Source organism: Mus caroli, chromosome 7, assembly GCF_900094665.2.
Source record: "Mus caroli chromosome 7, CAROLI_EIJ_v1.1, whole genome shotgun sequence".
In the NCBI taxonomy this organism is placed as follows: domain Eukaryota; kingdom Metazoa; phylum Chordata; class Mammalia; order Rodentia; family Muridae; genus Mus; species Mus caroli.
The window spans coordinates 67151710-67172698 of NC_034576.1; the positions used below are offsets into that span (position 1 = coordinate 67151710).

A 20989-nucleotide genomic window follows, 5' to 3' on the forward strand; every position below is an offset into this window, starting at 1 on the left:
CACACACACACACACACACACACACACACACACACCCCTTCATGGGCTTACTCACAGCTCTCTGTGCTCTTATAACCTGATTACTCTACATTCTTCTCATAACATTTATAATTTGCCCCTTCTCTAATTTCAAACAAATTTTTGGCAGTGTCTGTTTTTTTGTTTGTTTGTTTGTTTAAGACAGAGTTTTATCTTTACTATGCAGTCTAGTTGTCCTGGAACTTACTCTGTAGATCAGGCTGGTCTTGAACTCACAGAGATCCACTTGCTTCTACCTCCAGAGTGCTGGGATTCAATGTGTGTACCACCACTGCCTGGCTCAAATTCTTGGCCTTTTTAAATGAAAAAGTTTATAAAAGATTAAAAGGGGAGCTGGAGAGATGGCTCAGTGGTTAAGAGCACCGTCTGCTCTTCCAGAGGTCCTGAGTTCAAATACCAGCAACCACATGGTGGCTCACAACCATCTGTAATAAGATGTAATGATGCCCTCTTCTAGTGTGTCTAAAGAAGGTTACAGTGTATTCATATACATAGAATAAATAAATCTTTAAGAGATTAAAAGGTACCAAGTAGACAATAAGAGTCAGTCATATTTTTTCTTATCTATTTCTTCCAGGGAGCTTTCTTATGTGAACTTGATATAACCTGCTGTCACTGTGCTCAGCGGAGGGTCCTTATTCTGTGTCACTACGGTGACTGCTTACGTTTTTTTAGAAAGCTTGAGGGCTGCCTTCCAGAGGAGCCCATGTCTGTCTTCTGCTCCAGGAGGAGGACATGCTATCACACAGCTGTCTGGGTTGTTGCATTTGCTGTGGTGTGAACCCAGGCCACTATGCTCAAAGCCCAGAGTAGGACATCAGTGCTGTCTAAGGTTTGCAGTGCCATTTTAGTGAAGGTGTTCCTCTCTGCCTAGCACCTTCCCTGCCCAGAGTGCAAAGCCTCCTTGGTTCACAGCTGGAACATGAACAGCAGTGTGCGTTCCTTACTCAAGTGCTCATCGTCCTCAGGGTGGTGCTCCCATGAAAGCTGAGTGCTCTAGCAGAGAACTCCCCTGTTGGTGGAGGTGGGAGAAAAAGTGGGTGTGCCTCTTCTCACACATGTGCTTTGCTTTGCAGGAGTTTGCCATCAGCAAAAACATTCAGCTGGGTGATGAAAAGGGCTTGAAATTCCCCTCAGTGTGGGACTGGGCTCTTCAGTTCACTGCGAAGGACCGTACTCTTTTCCACAACCCCTTCTACATTGGCAAGAACACACCTTGTGTACAGAATGGCTCCAGGAAGTCTTTTAAGCGCACAAAGGTAAACTGTAGACAGCAGCATATTAGCAGTTGAGATCCTTGTTGCTGCAGCACCAGACAGTGTCTTTGGGCCAGTAGACAGTGCAGCTTTTAACTGACATGACAGTTTCTTGACGTTTTCTTGGTGAGCGAGGCTCTTGAAGCCCAGTCAGCACTAGAGTTGACAGGTGGCAGCCCTGAGCTGACTTCCAGCTAGTCTGCCCATTCTTCCTAGAAATCAGCCAGGTTAGAATTTCCCCTTACCCCTAAAGTCTTAGGAGCATGCATGTAAACAAATAAATAGACAGGCTGTACTTGCCTTCCTCTCTCCCTCTGACATAGTAGTAACCTGGGAGAGTCAATCGAAAAGACTGGTTCCAGAGAAGGCCAGCCTAAGTGCCACAGGGGAAAGGACCATGTCCTTCAAGTCTGAACCCTCCTGTCACCTGTTTATCCCAGCTGGTTGCCATAGTGCCAGGAGTTCTGTTGGAAAGCAGCTGCTCCAGTAGAGTAATGCCAGTATCTGTCTTCTGTGCAGAAGAGCTACAGCTCCACACTGAGAGGAATGCCCTCATGCTTGAAGAATGGAGTCATCAGTGATCAAGAACTGCTGCCTCGGAGAAACTCCCTCATCCTGAAGCTGAAGCCGGACCCACCTCAGCACTCCGACAGCCAGCACAGTGGAGCCGAACAGTATTTTAAAGAGTGGTTCTCCAGACCAGCCAACCTACACGGCATTATCCTGCCACGTCTCTCCGGAACACACATAAAATTGTGGAAACTGTGCTACTTCCGCTGGGTCCCTGAGGTCCAGATCAACCTCGGGGGCTCCATCATGGCCTTCCACAAGCTCTCTCTCCTGGCTGATGAGGTGGACATGCTAAGCAGGATGCTGAGGCAGCACCGCAGCGGCCCCTTGGAAGCCTGCTATGCAGAGCTGGACCAGAGCAGGATGTACTTCCGGGCCACGGGGCCACATGACACACTGGGGACACCAGAGTTCCTCTCCTCTTCATTTCCATTTTCTCCTGTAGGAAATCTGTGTAGACGAAGCATTTTAGGAACGCCATTAAGCAAATTTTTAAGTGGGGCCAAAATATGGTTATCTACTGAGACACTAGCAAATGAGGACTAAATTGAGGTATTTTTCTGGACATATTGAGAGAAGCTGGACATTTCCCTCTCTGAACTGAAATTGCTAACTGAGGCATTTAAAACATTTTATATGTAAGAAATTTGCACTAATATTTAAACCATGTTTAATCATGCTGCCTTAGGTTATTCTAAGGGCAGTGTGACTTTTGGGTTTGTCCTGTATCCTTTGGGTCTGGCTCATTTGGGTCATTTGCAGCATGAATTTCCCATTGTTACACTTGATATCAAAATATTGAGGTTCATCTGCCATGCAAATTTTGCCAACATCTATTTTCCAACCTACTAAAGGTTATCTGATAGGTTACAACCCAGAGAAGGTGGATAAGGAAGTTAATAAATTAGTATATTTAATGCATTTCTAGATCATCTGATAAACTCCCAAGAGGCCTCAGTTGTCATCCACGTATTTAGCTAACATTCTTAGCTTGTGTTCTGGGGTTAGATTTTCTTACTTTAGTTCACCTCAGTTAGGACCTAGGATCACTGTGTTTCAAAATCATGGACTTGCTTCAATTCCATACAACTAACTTAAAAGATGCACTGTAATTTTTAAAGCATTCACTGTAGCTATTTAAACCTAGAAGTGCCTTTGACATTAAGATAAAAGTAACAAAGAAGCTAGAATAACAAAATTTTCAAAATTGGGCTCTTTAGGCCCCACTGTATAATGGAAATAGCTTTTTGCCAACAAGCTTACACCAATAGCCAGGAGTCTCCAGAGCCACAGTTTTGTCCCTCAGAAAGTCACCCTGCAATCCTAGAGGCTCTCCAGGTAGGAGATGCACAGCTCCAGCTGTGGCTGAGGGTGCCAAGCCCATGCACAGGAGCATGCCACACTCAGACTGCAGGCTGAAGGGATGCTCTGGCCTCCTCCTGAGCATCTCAGCTGTCATGCTGACGCAGGCCAACACTTCTCCTCAGAAATAACTGGCGGGGTCACGAGATGGACACATGTGCAGACTAGAGAGGAAGACTTCCTCAGTTGTTGCCATTTTAATACAGAGATGCACCCCTTCCAGGCTTGGGGGCAATGCCAAGAGGGTGAGAATCTGAAGCCTTGATCCAAACCATGATGAGAACCTGGTCAGCTTCACCCAGCCCTGTGCTTCTGCACGCACGAATGCTCGTGCGTGTATGCAGGGCTTCTTCTCCCTGTTTAAAGGTGGACATGTCCTAATGGACAATGGCAGTGTCTTAAATTGCCACCTTGGATTTTGAAATACTTTATAGTAAAGTGTTGATTTAGTTTGTTTCTTTTTCTAAAACTGAATTTCTCAAAATAGTTTGACCTGTATATGTGCTGCTTAGCCATTTCTACTAAATTGACCTTTTCTAACTGTTTAATAATGTCTCTGCATTTAACAGGGCAGATGTTCTTATGTCTTAAAAACTTCTTATCTTATGGCTAAACTTAATGTTTTCACTCATCTGTTGCTATAAAATAAGGGCTCTTGTCTACTTCTACAAATAGCATTATCAGCAGTGCGGATGCGCCAGCCCTTGGCCAGTTAGCCCTGGTCCGAGACACCGGGGTGTCACCACTGGAACCTGACAGTAATGGCCCCCATTTTCATGAAGCTGCTTTGCTACTTCTATAAGTTGTTCTAGATTTAATTTGTGGTTGAGAATTCATTTCTTTGTAATTTTCATCCCTCACATTTACTTCAGCTCCTTTCAGAACTTTTTTGTTAACTTACAAGAAGGTCAGGTACTATTAACAAACACTATTTTATGATGGAAATTGCATATTTTTTATGGTAATCAATTGTAAATGTTTTTCTATTTTGACTGGGTGGTTGTTACATCACGATTATTGTACTACAGCTTACTATGTGAAACAGCTCCAGAGTCCTAGTGTGGCCTATGGGACAGCTGCCTGGCACCTCTGCAAACAAAAGTGACCCTGTGGTGACAGAAGAGGTAAAGTGTGGTGGCTGTGATCAGCATACCAAAGAGCTCAGAAGCGCTGTCTCCCCGAGGCCACCCGGGCAGAGCCTGTGCTGGCGGCGCCCATGCAGGGACTGATGACACTGGGCATTCTAATGCTGACTCCAGAGGTCACACTGTCTTATTGTTGCTTTATTTTGGGAACCAATTCTAAACCAAAAATGCCTAACTTTACTTAAGGAAAGGACATTAATTTCTACTGACAGAAGATGAAAACTGTTCAACATGGTTTTCAACAAGATCCTCTTGCTGTAGCAGTAACCTCAAGCAATTAAAACTTGGTGTCAAGACAAAACTAAAACCTTTGTGCCTAAATCCAACTGATGAGCCTAAGCAGGCTGAGCAGGTTGACTGGATCCTGCTCAACAGAGTGGATGTAAAGGGGTCTCTGACTGCTAAATAAAATCTCCATGGATATACCGTTTGTAGTCGTCACCAGTATGAACCCATTAGAACACAGACTGGTGATGGAAGGCTGCAGCTCCCACCTGTATGCACACACCCTTTATTCATCTCTTTTGAAACTCTCTAAGGTGGGGTGGACTAACAGCTTTCACGTCAGTTCAGAACAGACTGCAACTCTTTAGTTCTTCCCATTCACTAAAGACTAACACGGGCATTCTGCTTCCCTGAGTCCCTGGAGACTGGGACCCCACATTGAGTTGAGCCAGATGTACAGTTAAGTCACCCTTTTCTAGGTCCTTTGTCTAACCTGACTCTCCCAGCAGTGGTCGTGAGCAGCCTATTACATTTACTGTGTATCAAATTAACCTGATCTAGCCAATGGAGATGTTCCTAAAATAAATGTACAAATGTCTTGGCATTGGTCTTGCCTTTGTTAATCTAGCCCCAGGTGCTTATAGAATAGAGATATAAGTTACTGGCATAGTTTTATTTAGTAATGATGTTTTATTAGCAAGGAGTTTCGCAAAGGCCACTGTGGCCCAGGGAAGCAGGTAGCCTAACTGCAGACCTTCACTTCTCCCTCTTCTCCAAATCCAATCCCCCAGTCTCACCCCCAGCTCAGGGACAGACCACCTGCTACAGACTGTTCTTCCCTTCTGCCTCATCTCCACTAGCTCATCTAGACCTTCTCTTCCACCCTTTCCCCTCCTCATCCCATTATCCCATCCCAAACGAGCGCCGGCATACCCCTGCCTCATCCCTAACTGTGTAGCTAACCACCTACTGTGACCTCTTACTCTTTCCTGCTCCCATCTCCAGTGGATCACATAGTTCTTTTCCAGCCTTCCTCCCCACTCATCCTGTTATCCTAACCACCAACTCCAGCGGGCATTCCTGGGATCCTGCCTGCCAAGCCTGCTACAGAAGCAAGTAGGCCAGTGAGGCAGGTAAGTGAGCTTCAGACGTTCATTCTCCCTCCTCTCCAAATCCCATCCCCAGTCTCCTCCCCAGGTCCTAGCAAACTACCTCTTAGGCTTCTCCTCAATCTGCCCCCATTTCCAGGGCACTAAGCAAAATTTGGTAAATACCCTGTTTTCTTCCTTCATGTGAACCCCATTTACCCCCTCTACCTCATTCCCTTTCGAATGCTAAGTGGCAGCTCCCAATACTTAGAATCATATTTTATGCAGAACCCTCAGTGGTCACACCTAGCAATATCCCAGAATTCCCCTGTAGGCAGCACTTACCATACCATCTTAAGAGCCATAAAGGGCAACAGAAACCAAGGAACAAAACAACCACCCAATAAAGATAAGAGCAAATATCAGTGAGTAGAATTACGGTCATCTCAAACTCCTCCACATCGGCATAAAAGCACATTAATAGCCAGGATAGTATGTCTCTACTGGGGCCCAGAAACCCTACCAAACAGTAGGCTCTGAGGATTTTAAGACAGCAGAAGAGCAAGACAAAGGCCTTAAAATAACCTTTATGAACATGATAGAGGTCCTTAAAGGGGGTATGAATAAGTCTCCTAAGGAAATCTATGGCAACAAACAATTGGCAGGAAATGCGCCAAGCCGTTCAAGACCTAAATATGGAAATAGAATCAACAAAGGAAGCCCAAGCTGAGGGATATCTCAAATGAAAACGAATACATACACCCAAACTTATGGAGCACAATGGAGTCAGCTCTAAGACGCAAGTTCAGACCACTGCGTGCCTACATAAAAACTGGAAAGATGTCATACTAATACTAGAAACTTAACAGCACTCCTGAACAAAGAAATCACACCAAGAGGAGTGGAAGGCAAGAAATAATCAAACTCAGGGCTGAAATGAATGACACGGAAACAGAATACAAAGAATCAGTGAAACAGAGTTGGTTCTTTGAGAAAAATCCCAAGATAGACAAACGCTTACCCAAACTAACTAAAAGGTCAAGAGAGAGTATCCAAATTAACAAAGTCAGCGATGAAAAGGGATATGACATCAGACACCAAGGAAATCCAGAGAATCTTAAGGTCAAACTTTAAAAGACTGCAATCCAACAAACTGGAAAACTTAAGAGACATGAATAACTTTCTCAGTAGGTATCACTTTACCAAAGTTAAATAAAAACTGGTTAATCGCCGGGCGTGGTGGCGCACGCCTTTAATCCCAGCACTCGGGAGGCAGAGGCAGGTGGATTTCTGAGTTCGAGGCCAGCCTGGTCTATAAAGTGAATGCCAGGACAGCCAGGGCTATACAGGGAAACCCTGTCTCGAAAAAACCAAAAAAAAAAAAAAAAAAACTGGTTAAACAATTTAGATAGACCTATAACCCCTAGTGAAATAGAAGCAGTTATTAAAAGTCTCCCAACTAAAAAAAAAAAGTTAACACCAATATTCCTGAAATTATTCCCATAATAGAAATAGAAGAAACTGAATAATTTTTCTTCAATCAGATTCAGCATATCTGCCTTTATGTTGAAGTCTTTGATCCACTTGGAGTTGAGTTTTGTTCAGGGTGATAAGTATGGACCTATCTGCATTCTTCTGCATATAGCATGGAAAAATTTGGGAATAGCCTTGAACTCCTTGGCATAGGAAAAGACTTTCTGAACAGAATACTGTTAGCACAGTCACTAAGATCAACAATTAATAAATAGGACCTCATATATTTCATTTCATATATATAATTTAACACAATGTCCTTCAGGTTTATCCATGTTGTTATAAATGATAATACTGCCTTATTTTTAAATCAAAATAATATCCCATAATGTTAAATAAAATATACTAGAAATATTCCATTTTTTTCTCACTTTTAAATTTTTCTCTTCACACTGAAGTTTTATTACTGTACATCATCTGCATATCATTGCATCGAAAGCCACAATGCCTAGCTTAGAATTCTGGATTTGCTACTGTTGTGATCACTCTGGGAACATTCTTTAACCTCTCTCGAGCTTCTCATACTGTGATGTGTGGGTAGGAAGAGAACCTTGTCAGGCAGGGATGCATGAAGCCCTGGGAGCAACCCTCAGACACGCGCAAAGTAGTATACCTCCAAATAGTTCCCACACTACAATATGTGTGAAGTAGTTAGAACCATGGCTGGAACTCAGTAGGAGCTACAGAATTATTTGTTTTGATGTTATTAATTATTTGGGAATATTATGATAAGAGACATTCTAGAAACTTATAATGGAGATAATCTCAAAAAATACTAAAAAAGAATACTAAAATTTCATCATGAGTGCACTTAACATGGATGCATAATAAGCCAGAGAAAACCTTGAATGTATCAACATAAGATGAATAGATAGGTGCCTTAATAGTCAGTAATAACTTCTATTGAGCTCTGCTCTTTAAATAGGCAAAGCAGCTAGGTCAATTTCCATCCATCTCTAGACCATTAATGAAGGAAGATGATGAGAGACAAGCTTCTACTTTGGCTGAGGCAGGAGACAGGTCATCAGGGGTACTTGGATCAGCAGTATGGTGTGTGGTATAGTAGTATCTGAGAATTAAGCCATTTCTGGGGGCATGGACGAGGTTCATGGTACTTAGGAAATTGACAAAATGTCCCATGTCTGGGAAAGTGAAAACTTAAAAGATTCTCAAACTCCATTCTGTAGTATTTTAAGATGGGGTAAGCGGCAGCTGGCGGAGGAGACTGTGGAGAGCTCTCAGGAGTTGCCACCTGTGTTGGAGGTGGGCTTTTGGGGTGGTACAGCTGCTTTTGTGAGTCATCTTTGTTCTGTCACCCACATTTCTGTTAGTAACCCCAATAAAAATTCATCAGCTTACCAAAATAAATAATCAAGCAAACAAACAAATAATATATATAATGGGACTTGAAACTGAGAGGCTGCTGCATGACAAAGGACACTGTCATTCAAAGTGACAGCCTAGAGAAAGGGAGAAGATGCCTGACCAGCTTCACATCCAATAGGGAACTATGGACCAAATATATAAAGAACTCGGAACTAGGTGTCATGAAAACAGATAACCCAAGTAAACAATGAGACACAGATCTAAACATTGGGCTCTCAAAACAGGAAACTCAAACGGCTGAGAGTGCTTCATAAGCTAGATGGTGGGGTAGCAACATCCTGAGACCCCAGCACTTGGTAGGTGAAGGTAGAAGAGTTCAAGGCCAGCATGGGCTACATAAAGCCCTGCTCCAAATCTGTCCCGTCAAAATCAAACAAAAAAACAGCTGCCAGCGGGGACAGACAGCTGGTTTTGTCACACTGCCTGAGCCCTCTTGGAGTTCTTTCCGCAGTCCACTGGACTCAGGTGGCTTCTGACTTCCTCATCTGTCTGTGATGGCCTCCTTCTTGGGCCACATCTATTTCAGTAAGTCCCAGGTTAGTTTTCATGCATAGAAAGTTTCCTCCTTTCTACATGGAGGAAAGATGAAAATCTGAGATGGCTGCAATTTGTTTTTTGTTTTGTTTTGTTTTGAATGTAAGGGATCAGAAAAACCAGTCAGTATCAGTTTTGTTTTGAATCTACATTTGCTCTTGAAAAGAGTATTTCTGACACTTCAACTGAAATACCCTGGATCATTCTACACTTGAAATAATTTGTTTCGCCCCCACCCCCACCAAGATCAGTTTTTGGGGTCAGAGTGCCTGGCTTAATATCCTGGTTATTTCCATCAGACCTGCCAATAGGTGCCAATGCCCACCTCCAGCTATCGCACAAATTCAAACAAAGCCCACTGAGCGTTGTTAACGTCTTAAACACATTTTTATTTATTGTGTGTATATGAGCCTGTGTATACCATGGCACATGGGTGAGGTACATACAGAGTCTGTTCTTTCCTACTGTGTGGGTCTTAGGCTTTATTAGGGTCTGGCTTGGGAACCAGCACCCATGCTTCCCTAAGACGTCACACCTCTGTGTTTCTCAGTCTGCTTGATCCACAGCACAGAGTGAGAAGAGCACTCACAATGAGCTGCTGCTTCCTTCCTTCCTTCTTCTTCTCTCCCTCCCCCCTTTCTTTTCTTTTCTTCTCTCTCTCTCTCTCTCTCTCTCTCTCTCTCTCTCTCTCTCTCTCTCTCTTCTGAGACAGTCTCACTTTGTAGCCTGGTCTGACCTTAAACTCAAGGTAATCCTCCTGTCTCAGCCTCTTAAGTGCTGGATTACAGGTGTGAGCCACCATTCCCAGCGACATAATGTGCTTTGACTAGCAGAAACATTTTTATTCTCTAAATAAAGTCCCCCACCCCTTTTCCTTCCTCTAGTAACTGTTACCATGTATTGTATTGTATTGTATTGTATTGTACTTGGTTATTTTCATAGATTCCTCCTACCCCAAAGCTTCTTTGTGACCACAGGAGACAAAAATCATATATTACCTTTCTGGCTTTTAAACTCCTATACCTGGCATACAGAAGCCAGTCAGTTCATGAACACATGAGTCGATCTAGTAAGCAGCTCCTTGGCAAATGGGCAGCAGAGCACAGGTCTCACTGTCCGTGCTGGGGCTGGGTTCAGCGAGGTGAGCAGGGGGAGGCGCGTCCAGCAGAGAGCCAACTTCACTTTCAGGAATGGGCTAATTCAGTTTTCTTTGATGAGGTAAACCATCTCGCAGTCAACTGTGAGAGCTGAGTGAGGTTTCAGACCAACTTCTGGCAACATTAGGATACCTCAGGAAGGTGCTGTTTTCTAATATCTTGGCACACATTTTTAATCACACATAATCCAAAAGCTCGAAGCTTGATACATATTGTGATCCTTCTTCCCTTTAAATGAAAGAATCTGGTTTTGGTTGTTTTTACTTTCCCCCTATTGGAAATCAAAATTCCTACGGGTTCTGCCCTTCTTTGATAACCACAAGACAACCCCAAATTCAGGGATCACCACTGCCAGTGCATTTAGTAGAGAAACATTTTGTATTAAAAACCTAAAGTGTCAACTAAATTCATCATGTTCATTTTCCCTCTGGCAGTTTTTTTTTTAAAGCTTAACAACATGGATGCCTTCAGCTCCTACAGCGTCCACACAGACTTCTATATTTTCAACAGTCCACCCACCCACCCACAGGGGATCCAGTGTTCTCCAGCAGAGGCCAAGTTTTGTGACACACAGAAATTGTACAAGGATGAGTCATTCCAATCTCAGGTGTCAGGACAAGTCCAAGTGGAGACCATGCAAACAGCTTTATCCTGTTGACAATCTTGTCCCAGTGGATGGCCAGATGTCCCCAGTGTGACAACTTTTATCCATCTGAAGATCTTGTCCCAGTGGATGGCCAGATGTCCCCAGTGTGACAACTTTTATCCATCTGAAGATCTTGTCCCAGTAGATGGCCAGATGTCTCTAGTGTGACATCTTTCAGCCAAGACCTTTGCTCTTAGCACCAACTGCAACCACATGGCACACTTCTACATCGGCCCCCAGCTTTTGGAGTTCGTCCAGCCAGATCATCTGCTTACATGAAAGGCGATCGCTGGGGCCTTTCACTTCCACCAGCTGCAAGAGAAGTTTTCAGACTCAACAACATCTTACTGATACAGAAAGGGACCCAGTGAGCTATAGTCACTTAAACTGCTGCCTATCTAGGTGAGTCACTGTACACATTTACAACAAATAGATATGCAACTAAGACATGCCTTAGGAAATGATCCTGTTGGGAACTAGACAGTGCTTGAGTAAACTGAGTAGCAACTGAGGTGGTTTGAAGGTGCACACTGGGTTGCTCTTTCCTACTTTAACCCCCGATTTGTTATGTTTGCATCTGAACCTAAACTTAACATTACAATATAGAAAGAAAGACCTGGCCCCTGCCAGTCAGTCCCAAGGCGTCATTCCCTCCAGTCCTATCCCCACCGAGGACCACATATGCATTTGCTGAGGATACTTCTCTCTGTGTCCCACAGGCATTGTTTCTTAGGACTCAAGGCTCTGCTAATCTCAGAGATCTTCCTGTGCACTTTCTCATTATTATAAGACCAAACTGTTCCCTTTTTGATGTTTTTAAAACACTAGGGAGTTACCAGAGAACAACTTGCAGTCTGGCAACTTAACTCAGGTTGTTAGGCTTGGTGGCAACCGTGTTTACCTACTGAGCAGAAACCCAAGGTGGGAACCTGGACACAGAAACTGATGCAGAGGCCATGGAGGTGTGCTGCTTACTAGACTGCTCTCATGGCTTGCTCAGCCTGCTTCCTTAAAGAACGCAGGACCACAAGGGGTCACAATCATCCTGTAATGCTAACATGCAGGAAGTGAGGATGGGGTTCCCAGAGCAAGCTGCCTAACTAGCTAGACAAGCTCAACTGCTGGGCGTGTGGTTCACCTAACAGACCCTGCCTGGACATATACACTGGAAAGGCATCACGGAAGAAACCCAGTGTCAAACTCAAGCCTCCATAGGCATACTCACCTGAACATATATGTACCCACATACATACATGTGAGCACCCCTCCCCCCAACACACATAAGACTCAATTATATGCTTCTTGGCTTGGAGAAATGATTCAGTCAGTAAAGTGCTTGCCGTGCAAACATGACAACTGGATTTTCATCCAGGAAGCAAGGCATGGTGGTGCACACTTGCTATCCTGGAGCCTGGAGTCGGGTAGATACGGATCTCTAGGCTGTGTGAGGGAGTAGTGCAACGGACGGGCAGCAAGTGCTCCAAGAAGACTCAGGATGTAGAATAACTGATCTTATTCTGGGTACCACGGGGGACCGCTGAGTCAGGCTCACCAGCCAGAGGCAGCTCACCTCTGACCTGGAAGCTTACATAAATGAGAGTAAGTGGACCTTGACAAGGAGGAGGCAGTATTAGATTTTGTCTGATACCAGAAAAGCCAGTGTGAGAAACTTGGCATTCATGGAGATTTTATGCCCAAACCTACAGGGCAAACATTTCAGCTCTAAAGGAGCCAGGAAGTTAGGTAGCTTTTATAGCTAAACACTAAGGGAGAAACAGAAGCCCAGGCCAAAGAATATATAAATTCAGTTCTTCACTCAGTAACTCTGGAGTTCTACTGCATGAGGAACAAAAATATTCTCAGCAGAGGCAGCACCAATGGCACCGAACAGTCAGCTACTCCCCAACAAAACAAAAAACCCACATCCCAGAGCAGACAGAAAAATACCTAAACAGATCACAAAATATATAAAATGTAAACACAGGACTTTTAGAACAAAACACAAGAAAACCTCTTTGTGGTTTCAGATCAGATATCTCACACCAAAGGTATGAGCCACTAAAGAACACTGAATTTAATCAAAATGTAAAACGTCTGGTCATCAAAAGATACTATGATAATAAAAAGATAAATCAGACTAGGATGAAATCTGAGTCAGAAAAAGGTGAGAGAAGGAAGGAGGGGCAAGTGTGTAACCCTTGGTGTGCCTTGCAGCTAGTGGCTTGTTCTAGTAACAGAATGTTGTACTGGTCGACTATCACCTCCATGATGGGCTGACATGAGACTGCCTGTCTTGCTTGCACCCCAGCTCCTCAGAGAAGCTTCTGAGCACCCAAGCCCTCAGCCTAGTGGCTATCAAGGAATTTGATCCTTCTAACAGTCAGGAGAAAATGCCCAGCACGTGAACTGTGACATAGCTGCTGCTGAAATTACAAATGGTGTTCTCTACTGACCTTGCAATGGTGGCTCTGAGAATTCCACACCACCAAGTCTGGGAGGCCCCCTCGGCAGTGCCGAAAGTCAGCAGCCAGGCGCCTGCACACACCACTGAGGACAGGACCCCCGAGGCAGCAGACAAGATCCTAAGCGTGATACAAAAGGAGAGTTAGCCACCTTGAGGACAGAAACACCAAGATGGGCTTGAGCGGCCATCAGAGGACACCAGTACAATTCAACAAACACAGGCCCCAGGAACACCAGAAGTAGCTCTGCTGCCAGACCAGGCTCCAGAGTGGCTGGCAGAAGCCCATGGCAAGCTCTCCATGGTCAGTTAACAACCTCTGCCTGGTGTGGGCATCCTGTGGCACATTTGATGAAGAGGGAGTGTGACTCAGCACTCAGGAGTGACGAGACCTTATACAATTGCCAGAGCACAGCCAGCACTGTGAAGGGCTGACTGACCACATCGCGGGAAAGTAGTACCTGAGCTTGCTGTAGGGAGGTGAAGCGGTCCCAGCTGACCAGAGAGGCCACTCTGCCTTGCTGGGCCTGCCATGCTTCGCTCACCCAGGCCCGCAGGCTCTCAGCAGGGGCGCTGTGGATCAGCTGCAGCCTGGCTTCCAGGGCCTGCTCCCTGCTTGAGAAGAAGCTGTCCGTGAGCAAATCCAGTGGGGATGCCTGTGTGGAAGAGAAAGGGAACTTTCCTAACATCCTGGGGAGGGCGCTTAAACAGGGGATGCTGGAGTTCCAGGAGATCTGGAAGCTGGCCAATTGGCTGACACATTTTTTTCCCTCAGAAGAGATGAGTTAAAATTATCAGACTCAAGGAATCTTAGCCTGGGTTTTTAGTGATTGTTTTTGCCCTGAGTGGAATTGGTTGAGCTTCATCTGGTGCTGGTGGGACTGTGTGTGAGAGCCCTTGGTTGGATGCTGGCGTGAGGCCAGGTGCTCAGCTCAGGGTTCTCAGTGCCTGAGTCAAATGTAATATTGAAGGGAAACTAGGCTTGGGGTTAAAATCTACTAGTTCCTGTTTAAAAAACAAACGGTTTTATTCCAATGCAATTAGTACTACTGAGGGTAGAGCCAAAGATGACCAAATGCCAGGCTGCTGCTGGCTTGAGACCCTGGTGCAGAGGAAGGCGTAAGACACAGGCATACATAGGAGAGACCCTGGCACGATGGTGTTAGGAGTTACCTGGTAGGCATTTCTGAAGACGTCTGGTATTCCATCCATGAAGATGATATCCCACAGCAGGAGGCCACACAGGGTGCTGAAGGTGGACCCTTCTCCATGAATCCCTACAGCAGCGTCCCAGAAGGAGAAAAACACCTGCCTTATCTGGTTGTTTAAGAATATCGTGATGCCAACCAAAGAGTACACATGGAGGGACTCGTGGCTCCAGCTGCATATGCAGCAAAGGATGGCCTAGTCGGTCATCAATGGGAGGAGAGGCCCTTGGTCCTATGAAGGCTCTATGCTCCAGTGTAGGGGAATGCCAGGGCCAGGAAGCGGGAGTTGGTGGGTTGTTGAGCAGGGGGAAAGGGGAGGAGGTAAGGGGTTTTCAGAGGGGAAACCAGGAAAGGGGATAACATTTGAAATGTAAATAAAGAAAATATCTAATAATAATAATAAAAGAGAATATCATGCCGACCTAATGTAAATTTTTCTCTTTCAGGGAAAGAACTGAGATATTAGAATGTCAGAAAGACAGGCTACTTCCAGCTTGCTCTTCACACTATATTCTTCACACACAGAAGCTTTATTTAAGGAGAAAACTTCAAATGGGCATCGGAAGGTCACAGAGCAGTGGTTCTCAATAAGCAGGCTCTGGCACAGGCCTCTGGCAAACTACAAGAAATGATTCCCGAACAGGGAATGACAAAAGGCCAGGCATTTGAGAGAGCCCCGCAGCCTCAGGTTTACCCAACACTCTTTCCATTCACCGGGCTCACCATTCACAAAGCCGATTTGGCCTGATGAGGTTACTACGGTGTTACTGATATGCAAGGCTTCTACGGAAACCGTCATCTGTAAAGACCACCTAGTTCTAGTGTCCTTCTCATGCTGAAGACACAATCACCAGGAGACATCCTCATTGAACAGCTGGGTCCTAGGGCCACTGCAAGGCAGCAGCACGGTGTGGAAAGAAGAAGGTCTTGGTATAAACTTCAGACCTGTGTCCCCGAGTGCTGCCTTACCAAGCTCCTCTCTCTAAGCTGGGTGTCTCTGCACAGCCACAAACAGCCCAGCAAAGGAAGACAGCTATGTGGTCATCTTTCCGCCTTCCTATCATGCTCACACTGGCAGCAAAGCTCCCAGGGAGCACAGGAGAGAAAGCAACATGGGAGTCAAATGCTCAGGCACACTGGTCCTCCTGCCAACCGGGAGGCTGTGGCTATAGCCTGTGGTTGTGTTCTATCCTGATCTCCAGAGTTGTGCAGGACCTTGTTTGTTCCCTCCTAGTTCTGGCTCCCGTCCCTGTGGCCTGTTTCCATGGTACAAAAGGATGCAGTGAACAGGGCTTGCTCAGCCTGGCTGAAACAAGCCCTCCAGCTACCAAGAGCACTCACACCAGGGTACCAGACTCTGGCCTGCCGGGAAGAAAGCTGGACCTAACTTCCAGGTTTCCATCCCTGTGTGAATATCGCTCCATCACTGACACGGAGGTCAGACTCATTCCTGACCGCTGCTATGCTCTGAATTCTGACTGCAGTCATTTTTTGGAATAATCCTCCTGCCCTATTCAGAAATAGCTTCCCCTGGAGGGTTTGAAATTTCCTCTACATAAATCCCTCTACAATAGAACCCAGCAGCAAGTCACATCAATTTCCCAATATATTAGAATGTAATATACATTTAAAACATCTTATGTGGAGATATCTTATGTTCTGGAAAAAGAATTCCCTGCTGTTTTTCAAGCTCCTGGATAAACTGGAAATATTTTCCTGTGCTGAATTCCTCTGGCCAGGAGCTGGAACAGTTGACATGTCTGTGACATCACCTAGCGCCTGGAATTTCCATCCTGCTCCTGCATCTCTAAGCTTTTCAGGCTCGCTGCATCTCGCTGTTTTCACCCGTGTCAGCAGTCCTTCCCTAGAACATCACCTGCCCTACGAGCAGGAAAGCCATGGTGAGCAGATTAATCCTTACACTCCACAGGAAGAAACCCGGGTCTGCAAAATCTTCTCTTCACAGCCCATCTAACCGAGACCTCCACCTAAAGCCACCATCTGATGGTACTGTATGGTTTCACACCAGTGACCCTAAAGCAGGGGCACAGGGAGACATCTGAGCACAAGGACAGGACTTGGCTGTCCCCATGAGAACTCCTCAGCAAGCACAATGAGTGGACATTGAGGGCTGGCTGGTTAGATCCAGGGGGGGAGGCAAGAGGGAGGAGGAGGATGTGAGAAGCTGAGTGGGTGTGGCCAGCACATACTCTCCGCCACCATCTCACAACACTAGGATCAGTATTGTCCACCCCAAAGCAGTCCTTAAAAAGATAAAGTAAGCCAGGTGTGGCCTTTAATCCCATCACTCAGGAAACTGAGGCAGGTGGATCTCTGTGTGTTGGAGGTCAGCCTGAGCTACAGAGTGAGTTCCTGGCCAGCTGGCTACCCAGGGAGACCATTCTGGACAGCCTACCCCCCCCCCCCCCCCGCGTGCCTTGTCTCTGGTCCTGACAGGGAGCTTCCGCTCTATTTCTTTCCTCCAGGGTTGACTTATGCTTTCCTGCTTACTACGTTTTACAAAGGTGCCTGGGGTGGACATTTGATTTTTCCAATTAGAGGGCGAGTGCTCAAGCTTCCACTCTAAAGCACTACTTGCAGTGAGTAGACTCTCTGCGACAGACTGTGAAGAGAGGCTAAAACAGGGGAGAGAAACAGGCAGTGGGAAACGTACAAAGTCAAGGAATTGCCAACTGACATTAGAAATGCACTATTTAAAACCAAAAGCCTCTTCGCCCCTGTAATGCAGCAGGGCTTTCACACTAACGAGGGAAGCCCGAGCTGCTGTCACTCTGGGTGACTGTACCAACATTCAGCTCTGGCCACGCACATCTGACCACGACACTGTGGCCTCGCTATCCCACTCCCAGGAGGCATCCTGTGGCCAATGGCCCCTGCAAGAGCCTCCTATACACAGGCAAGCGAATTCTAAGAGGAGCGCTAGCTCCTCCAGGAACAACCAAGTCAGGAATGCGGAGACGTGCCGAGGGTCTGAGTGTGTATCATGTAATGAACCACCCCAGAGTCCTAAGGGCAGCATGGCAGGAGGACGAGTGATGTGAGGGGCACCGTGGCAAAAGGACTCAGGGTCCAAGCCGTGTGGTGGCTGTGCAGCTGTTGTTGAAGCCAGTAGGATGTAGGGAATCGCACGATTCTGCGTTGGTCAGCTCGGTACAGCAGTTTCTCAGTGGACACTCACACTCAATGGGCAAACCAGCAGGCCCTTCAGCATCCTCCTCTCCACCCGGCAACAGACCACCAGGCTCCCAGCTCCGACACTTGTGTTCTTGGAAGCTAGCAGATTTCCTCTCAAGCTCCTCACACCTATGACCTTACCATGTGCCCACTGAGATATCTATGCCCCTCAGACGCATCGGTCCTGGCCCTCAAGGACAGCTTCATTACCAGGCAGCCTTTTACAGGACAACTCTCTGTCCTCCTTCACATCTCTCCCCAATGCCAGCCTCTGGTAGCAAAGGCAGTCTCCTTACAGCGATCACCCCATCACAGAGCACTATCCACACAGCCCACATAGTTGCACAACAATAACGGCCAAACACCAAGAGACAAACACCCTGACAACCAACCCAGTTCTTTTTCACACCTCTGGCCAGCTGTGGCTGCTTCTGAGGTCAGAGAGGAGAGCACCCCATTACTGATGAGCCATCCTGCAACACTCTTCCCCGACTGACCGGCTGGGATGCAGGAAGCACTGCTCAGCTTACCTTGGTCAAAGCCACTCTGCCTGTAATAATCCAGGGCCAGCTCCTCCACAGAACACAGGACTGTGGTGGGGTTGGTGGCGTCTCCACTCTCCATGACAAACACAGACTTGCCCATGCCATGCTGTGGGCACAGCCTGCCCGTGATGGTCACCTAGAATGGTAGCAAAAAGCATCAAAGTCGAGCATGGTGGCGCATACCTTCAGTCCTAGCACTCAGGAGTCTGAGGCAGGTGGATTTCTTTGAGTTTGAGGTCAGCCTGTCTATATAGTAAGTTCCAGGCCAGTTAAGGCTACATAGTAAGACTCTCTCAAAAACAAACCCATCTGATTAGCCCCTGGAGACTTGCGTGCAGCATCCTGGGGATAGACCTGGCTACTCCTGCAGAGCAGGAGTGAAATGGTATGTGACCCACACTGGCACACTCTGAAGGATGTGACTGTCCCAGCTTCTGCAGAGCATCTAAGAGGCGCCCCCCCCCCCCAGAGAAGCAGGCAAAAGAAGTGGATGTTCACGATCTTACTCAGAAGCTCTGTCACCCAGCTCTGGTGTGGCCATACAGGGTAGCCCAGGCATAGCAGAGAAGAGGGCGTTAAAATGAAATGGACACAACGGTGACACTGCTATCCCAAATGAGAATCAGGCCATTCTGAGTCCAAGATGGAGTTACATACTAAAAGGATTCAGGGGTGGGGGAGGCACACAGAGGAATCTAAGTAAATACGTTTAAATCAAGGGCACAGCAAGGAGCACTGGACGCGGCCTGGGTTTAACCAACAACAGACACAAAAGCACCCGAAGGGCACCTACATGCTTGACGTCTCCCACGGCAACCTCGGGCAGCCGGCTGAAGAGGTGCTTGTACTTCTTGCAGCTCGGAGACTCTCGCAGGCGCACGGCTCGCTGATAAAGAGAAAGTCGGTGTCCTGTCCTCACGTGTGGGTCTGCCAGGCCTTCCCTGATGCACCTAATTGCCTAGCAATTAACAAGTCACACGTCAACATCCCCAAAGTCCCAAGCAGCAGCTGTCAATTTACTCTGACGAGAAACCTCGAGACTAATTATCCTATTTTCACAAATGGGTAAACAGTGCCTGGAGAAACGCAGGCTATTTCCTTAGGTCTCTTTTCCACGTCTAACCATGACCAGCCATCATTCACGTGGCCAGAGGAGAGCCACCTGGCAGGAGGCAAGACTTTGTTTGATTTTGTTTTGTTTAGTTTTGAGACAGGGTTCTCTGTGTAATCCCAGAACTCGATCTGTAAATCAGACTGGCCTTGAACTCACAAGAACCACCTGCCTATGCCTCCCTCGTACTGGGATTAAAGGTGTATGCCACCACACCCACTATAATGAGACATTTGGGCCCTTCTCTTCCTCAATCAGATTACTGAAACAGTGGGCCCCAAGAAACTAGCATTTCTCCAGGTCTCAGGTTGGAAGAAAAGGCTGAGGCCCTGGGGCCAGCCAGAAAAGGGGCTTGTCTCCTGGAACATGATTGTACACAGCCCTGACAACTGGTCAGACCACCCTGCAGGAGAGGTTGGAGCTGAGACAAGGCTAGCCCACCATGCAGGGCGACACCGTGCCCAGAACTGTGTGGCTCTGCGGCCTCTTGGCCTGTTTTCCTTTATGTACACATTCAGTTTTATCTTTTTTTTTTTTTTTAAGATTTATTTATTATTATATCTAAGCACACTGTAGCTGTCTTCAGATGCACCAGAAGAGGGCATCAGATCTCATTACGGATGGTTGTGAGCCACCATGTGGTTGCTGGGATTTGAACTCAGGACCTTCGGAGGAGCAGTCGGTGCTCTTAACCACTGAACCATCTCTCCAGCCCTCCGTTTTATCTTAACAAAGCAATCTGTATACTTTTAACGTAGAAAACTGAGTGTCACCTTTGTCCCCAAAGTTGGAAAAAATATATATAAAATAGCAAAATTGCAGTGAGCGGTGGGGCTGGAGAGGTGGCTGAAGAAGGACCCCAGCTGCATTACCAGAGGTCCCAGTCTCAGTTGCCAGCATCTACACAACTATCCCTGATTCTAATTTCAGGAAATCCGATGCCCTCTTCTGGCCTCCTTAGGTCCCGCATGCATGCAATACACAGACATAAATGCAGACAAAGCACCCATATGCACAATAACTTTAAGAATCACAATAAAGAGAGTTAACTTCAAATAAAATTATTTAGGCTCTGCTGATCTCTCACATTGAGTGGCAGGGCTCCAGCCATCATTAGGAGAGAATTTTACAAGTGTCACCTTAGCGGGTTGGACAGAAGTTAAGAGCACTTGTTCTTGCAGAGGACCTGGCAAGACTGAGTTCCCAGCACCCACATGATGGCTTACAGCTGTCCTTAACTCCACGTCCAGGAGATCCAATGCCCTCTTCAGACCTCCAAGGGCACCAGGCACTCACGTGGTGTGCATCCATGCATGCAGGCAAAACACCCACACATACAAAATAAGTCTAAAAAAGAATTTCTAGTGTCATCTTAAAGTGTATTGTCTATTAAACACCACAATTATACAAGATGCAAGAGAAACTATGTTGTCAAAAAAACTCCTAGGGGCCAGGTGTGGTGGCGCACGCCTTTAATCCCAGCACTTGGGAGGCAGAGGCAGGCAAATTTCTGAGTTGGAGGCCAGCC

The 20989-nt window shown here is 46.3% G+C and overlaps 2 protein-coding genes across 2 annotated transcripts in view; one reads left to right on the top strand and one right to left on the bottom strand.

Moving 5' to 3' along the window:
• Mtmr10 (myotubularin related protein 10) overlaps window positions 1-5201 on the top strand; it is a 53439-nt gene extending 48238 nt beyond the window's left edge. The window contains exons 15-16 of the mRNA XM_021167676.2: window positions 1116-1298; window positions 1815-5201. Coding sequence (XP_021023335.1) covers window positions 1116-1298; window positions 1815-2411 — 780 coding nt within the window. The 3' untranslated portion in view covers window positions 2412-5201. The remainder of the gene's footprint in view (window positions 1-1115; window positions 1299-1814) is intronic.
• A 4670-nt stretch (window positions 5202-9871) lies between these two features.
• Fan1 (FANCD2 and FANCI associated nuclease 1) overlaps window positions 9872-20989 on the bottom strand; it is a 29306-nt gene continuing 18188 nt past the window's right edge. Inside the window, exons 9-14 of the mRNA XM_021168413.2 lie at window positions 19144-19308; window positions 18336-18486; window positions 14576-14679; window positions 13864-14058; window positions 13395-13523; window positions 9872-11253 (exon numbers count right to left, since the gene is read on the bottom strand). Of these exons, the coding sequence (XP_021024072.1) occupies window positions 11116-11253; window positions 13395-13523; window positions 13864-14058; window positions 14576-14679; window positions 18336-18486; window positions 19144-19308 (882 nt within the window). The 3' untranslated portion in view covers window positions 9872-11115. The remainder of the gene's footprint in view (window positions 11254-13394; window positions 13524-13863; window positions 14059-14575; window positions 14680-18335; window positions 18487-19143; window positions 19309-20989) is intronic.